Below are 5,000 nucleotides of genomic sequence, written 5' to 3' on the forward strand. Positions count from 1 at the left end.
AGGATTTACAGGTATCTAAGTTTGTTTTTTCTATACAGGGGCTCGTTTCTGAGAGCAGGACTTTCAACAGGGCAACACAGCACAATTACTAATTTAGTTTCATGCCTGTTAAAGGGGTCAGTTTGAACATTCAGTGTGTGGTCTGAAAAAATGCCTGAAAAGTTTTGTAACTTTCAAGAAATGACCCCCTTGCATAAATTTTTTTTTCCTGTCACAAAGTATTATGAAAATATCCTGGAATTTAGTTAACTGTGAAAGGTGCATGTACTTTTACACAATAATTTTTAATCTTTACCTTGTTTATAAGTTATGAGATTAATAAAACATGGTGCTGACTCACCTATTACATTTTAAAACTTTGCCGCTCTTAAAAGCCTCAATCATGCCCAAATGAGCTTGAAACTGAGACTTATATGAGGTGACATCAAATTCTGGGTATTTAGACGATAGCTATATGTTTCCATTATTTGGAACCCTTTAAGAGATTGTTCGTAGTGGGCAATATTTGTAAATTGAACATGTAGACACTAATAGATTGTGCAGGGCTCATACAACATAATTTGGAATAGTGGCTGATTTGCTTTCTTGTTTTATTTTGCACAGTGTATGACAATTGCTCCATTCAACAAACAGAGAAAGAAAAATCTTTCAGATTTTCAGTTGGAGGTAATGGTAAATTTATTCCACACAAGTGGCCATGTTCTTTAATCAGATAGCAGGCTTAAAGCACTTTCAGCACTTTGAGGAGGCAACCAATTAATTACTATGGAATAAAAAGAAAGAAACTGGAACTTAAATTGAGGCTCTGATTGCAAACAAAAAAGACTAGTAATGATAATCATTGTGATTTAATCATGGTTTTCCTCGATAACTGACCGCTGTTTTTGTGATACATTTTTTTCTCCCTAGAATAATTCAGCATTTGGTAAAGAAAGTGTAGACTTTTAACTTGCACTGCTCATATGCTGTGCATTATATTCTAGTGCACATGTATTATTAATTATTATACATCAGACTCACTATGAAAAATCTGATTAGTCAAGAGCATTCAATCAATTCACAATAGCTTGTGAACTTGACATGATAAATGTAATATCTGCTGCAAAAATTACATTTATCATGTCAAGTTCAACGTCTGCCTGGTTACTAAGCCCCTTGGAGTGTTCTCCTCAGAAACAAAATGGCTGAACGCTTCGCTTCTGTTTCTTCGGTTTCTGAGTGTTACGAAAAATAGTATTGCGTGACAAGCGTTACTGTCTCGAAGCTTCGCGAGAGTTCGTAGTTTGTTTATATTTAGGTTTGTACGTAAGCGTTTCTAAATCGGTGTGTTTTGTAATCTTTCTATTATTAGATTCATTACTAATTTAGAAAGTTCTAGAAGTTTCTTGTCAGAGTATATAAGTAGACGAGTACAAGCGGAGTGTTTTTCTAACTAGTTTTTCACAAGCAAAGAGAGTTGGCGTTGGTCGTGTTTAGTCAAGTGTGACAGAAGCTGTGTTTATTCAAGTTGGCGGAGGCCGTGTAAGTTTATCAAGTTCGTGCTGTTAAGAGTTTTACTTCGTGGAAACTACGTTCACTTTGGAATAAATCTTTTTGTTGTTGTTCCGACAACCCTGCGTTCAGATTAGTCTGCAAGCTAACTTTCCTCAAAACGTTCGAACTCGTAACATTGGGGGCCTGTCCGGGAGAGGAATTCATTTGTTTGCCGACTACAGAAACCAGGAAAGGACAATTCAAGAAGGAGTTACAGAAAAGTAAGAAGAACTGTACGAGAGAGTATATTGTGTTTTTGCTGTGAAATACTGCCATGGAAATGGATAAGTTTATACAGATTGGAGAAAAGTTCGGATTGGAGGGAGAAAAGCTGCTCGAGTTCGTAGAGAAGCAACAAAAGTTAGAGGAAGAAAAAGAAGAAAAACGCAGACAATTGGAAGAGGAAAGAGAGGAGAAACGTAGACAGCTTGAAGAAGAAAAAGAAGAAAGACGCAGACGACAGGATGAAGAAAGGGATGCGAGACGTCAGGAAAGAGAAATTAGGAAGTTACAACAGGAAGCTGACCTCATGAGACAGAAGGAAGCTGCTGAGGTTGCCAAGAGAGAACATGAATTAGAACTTGCTAGAATAGCAGCAATGAATGGTGATGGTTATACCGCAGAAAGAGGTGACAGAGAGGATCGGGCTAAAGCACCTAAACTCCCCTCGTTTGTTGATGGCAAAGACGATTTGGACGCGTATTTGCAGAGGTTCGAGAGATTTGCCGAGACAGCTAAGTGGAAAAAAGAGGGATGGGCATCGAAGCTCAGTGCTCTGTTGTCTGGAAGGGCACTAGAAGTGTATTCACGTCTATCGGAGGACGCAGCTAAGGATTATGACAAGGTAAAGATTGCGTTAATGAAGAGATATGACCTTACCGAAGACGGCTATCGTCGAAAATTTAGAGCATCCAAACCAGAAGTTGACGAAAGTCCGGAGCAGTTTATTGTGCGACTGGACAGATACCTGTTACGTTGGCTAGAGCTTTCGGATACTGCGCGAACCTTTGATGGTCTTAAGGACTTGATCGTGAAAGAACAATTTATTGACTCTTGCCCTAAGGATTTGGCAATTCACCTGCGAGAAAGGGCACCTGAGACCCTAGCAAAGATTGCGAAGATCGCTGACCAGTACTTGGAGGCTCATGGTAAACATTTGTTCAGCTCAGCGGGCAGAAAGCCAACAGTGCAGCCTGAGAGGGACGAAGCCAAGAACATGCAGATTAATCCACCAGCTCTGCATTGCTTTAAGTGCAACACCCGAGGTCATAAAGCTGTCAACTGCCCAACCCTAACAAGAAAGTGTTTCCTATGTGGTAAGCAGGGACATGAGGCTAGAAACTGTCGATCAGGTGGACGCAGATCAGGAGGACAAAGTAAGGATGGTAACCCTGTGCAGCGGGGTCAAGTGAGTGCCAGTTGTTTAGTTCAGCCACCTGAGGATAAACCTACTAATGAAGAAGTTAAGGCCTGTATTAAAGATGATAAGCTGCTGTTAGCCTGTGGTAAGAAGATTCCATTGTTGAGTAGTGCTTGTGTTGAACCGTTGACTGGAGTGAGAAGTAAAATGCCTGTCGTGAAAGGTAGAGTTGGAGAGAAGCCTGTTGATGTCCTGAGAGATACTGGTTGTAGTGGAATTGTAGTAAAGAGGGACCTTGTGTCTGAGGATCAGTTTACTGGCGAATTTAATGTTATGCTGCTCATTGACAATACGGCAAGGAAAGTTCCCATCGCAAAGATTGATGTTGATACACCTTATCTCAAGGGCCAGGTGGAAGCGCAGTGTCTTCCCGATGCTGTTTATGATTTGATTATTGGTAATGTACCAGGCGCAAGAGCCGCTGACGACCCAGACCCAAGCTGGCAAGTTCCTGTACAAGAAGCTTGTGCTGTAACCACGAGAAGTCAAGCTAAGAAAGCTGGAGAACATATTCCGTTGAAGGTACCAGATACTAAAGAAGGTCCTGTAGTTGATAGAGAAAAGCTCAAGCAGATGCAGCGTGATGACGAGAGCCTACAGAAATTTTGGGAGAAAGATGATGTAGTTGTGAGAGGCCAGGCTGAGATTTCATTTGAAGTGAAAGGTGGAGTTCTGTACCGCGTCTACAAGCACCCTTATGTGAACGGAGGTAAACCCCTGAAGCAGGTTATGGTTCCTGTGCAGCTGAGAAGTCGAATAATGGAAGTAGCGCACGGATCGATCATGGGAGGTCACATGGGAATAAAGAAAACGACTGATAAGATTCAAAGCGCGTTTTATTGGCCAGGCATTCAAGGGGACGTGACTCGTTATTGCAAATCCTGCGATGTATGTCAGAAGACAGTTAACAAGGGTTCCGTACCGAAGGTTCCCCTAGAGAAGATGCCATTAATTGACAAGCCGTTTAAGAGAGTAGCAATCGACCTGGTTGGACCTATTGTTCCCCCGAGTGAGGACGGTCATAGATATATATTGACATTGGTTGACTTTGCAACTCGTTATCCTGAAGCTGTCCCGCTGAAGAACATTGATACTGAAACTGTGGCGGAAGCGCTGGTGGATATCTTTAGTCGTTTGGGAGTGCCTGAAGAGATCTTGAGTGACCTTGGTACGCAGTTCGTCTCTGAGTGTATGAAGGAAGTGACGCGTCTTTTGAGCATTAAACAGCTCACCACAACTCCTTATCATCCTATGTGTAATGGCCTGACGGAAAAGTTTAATGGAACAATGAAGAGCATGTTAAAGAGATTGTGCAGTGAACAGCCAAGACAGTGGCATCGCTATATTAACCCGTTGCTGTTTGCATACCGTGAAGTTCCGCAGGAGTCTACTGGTTTTTCGCCGTTTGAGTTGCTGTATGGAAGAGCTGTCAGAGGACCGATGTTTATTCTCAAAGAGCTTTGGACGAAAGAGCTGGAGGAGCCTGAAGTAAAGAATAGCTATCAGTATGTGTTCGAGCTACGCGAGAAGCTTGAAGATAACCTCAAACTGGCGCACACCGAGCTTCAGAAATCCCAGAACAAAGACAAGTATTTTACCAGATTATCTAAGCAGAGTAGAGGAATAACTTAAGAGACACTGGACTGCCTCCTCAGTTGGTACTATCTAACTAATTTTTCGTTGTTAGTAGAAATTTAGGAAATTTCTTCTCAAGAGGGGGTTATGTTACGAAAAATAGTATTGCGTGACAAGCGTTACTGTCTCGAAGCTTCGCGAGAGTTCGTAGTTTGTTTATATTTAGGTTTGTACGTAAGCGTTTCTAAATCGGTGTGTTTTGTAATCTTTCTATTATTAGATTCATTACTAATTTAGAAAGTTCTAGAAGTTTCTTGTCAGAGTATATAAGTAGACGAGTACAAGCGGAGTGTTTTTCTAACTAGTTTTTCACAAGCAAAGAGAGTTGGCGTTGGTCGTGTTTAGTCAAGTGTGACAGAAGCTGTGTTTATTCAAGTTGGCGGAGGCCGTGTAAGTTTATCAAGTTCGTGCT

At 41.4% G+C, this 5,000-nt stretch overlaps 2 protein-coding genes across 5 annotated transcripts in view; one reads left to right on the forward strand and one right to left on the reverse strand.

Annotated features, from left to right (window-relative positions):
- LOC138010244 (TNF receptor-associated factor 6-like) overlaps positions 1–5,000 on the reverse strand; it is a 70,596-nt gene that overhangs the window by 13,278 nt on the left and 52,318 nt on the right. The window lies entirely within an intron of this gene.
- LOC138009516 (uncharacterized) overlaps positions 1,053–5,000 on the forward strand; it is a 9,048-nt gene continuing 5,100 nt past the window's right edge. For all 4 annotated transcript variants that reach the window (XM_068856572.1, XM_068856573.1, XM_068856574.1 and 1 more), the window contains exon 1: positions 1,053–4,978. In XM_068856572.1, coding sequence (XP_068712673.1) covers positions 1,808–4,585 — 2,778 coding nt within the window. In that variant the 5' untranslated portion in view covers positions 1,053–1,807 and the 3' untranslated portion in view covers positions 4,586–4,978. The remainder of the gene's footprint in view (positions 4,979–5,000) is intronic.

This window comes from Montipora foliosa, chromosome 7 (assembly GCF_036669935.1).
Source record: "Montipora foliosa isolate CH-2021 chromosome 7, ASM3666993v2, whole genome shotgun sequence".
NCBI lineage: Eukaryota > Metazoa > Cnidaria > Anthozoa > Scleractinia > Acroporidae > Montipora > Montipora foliosa.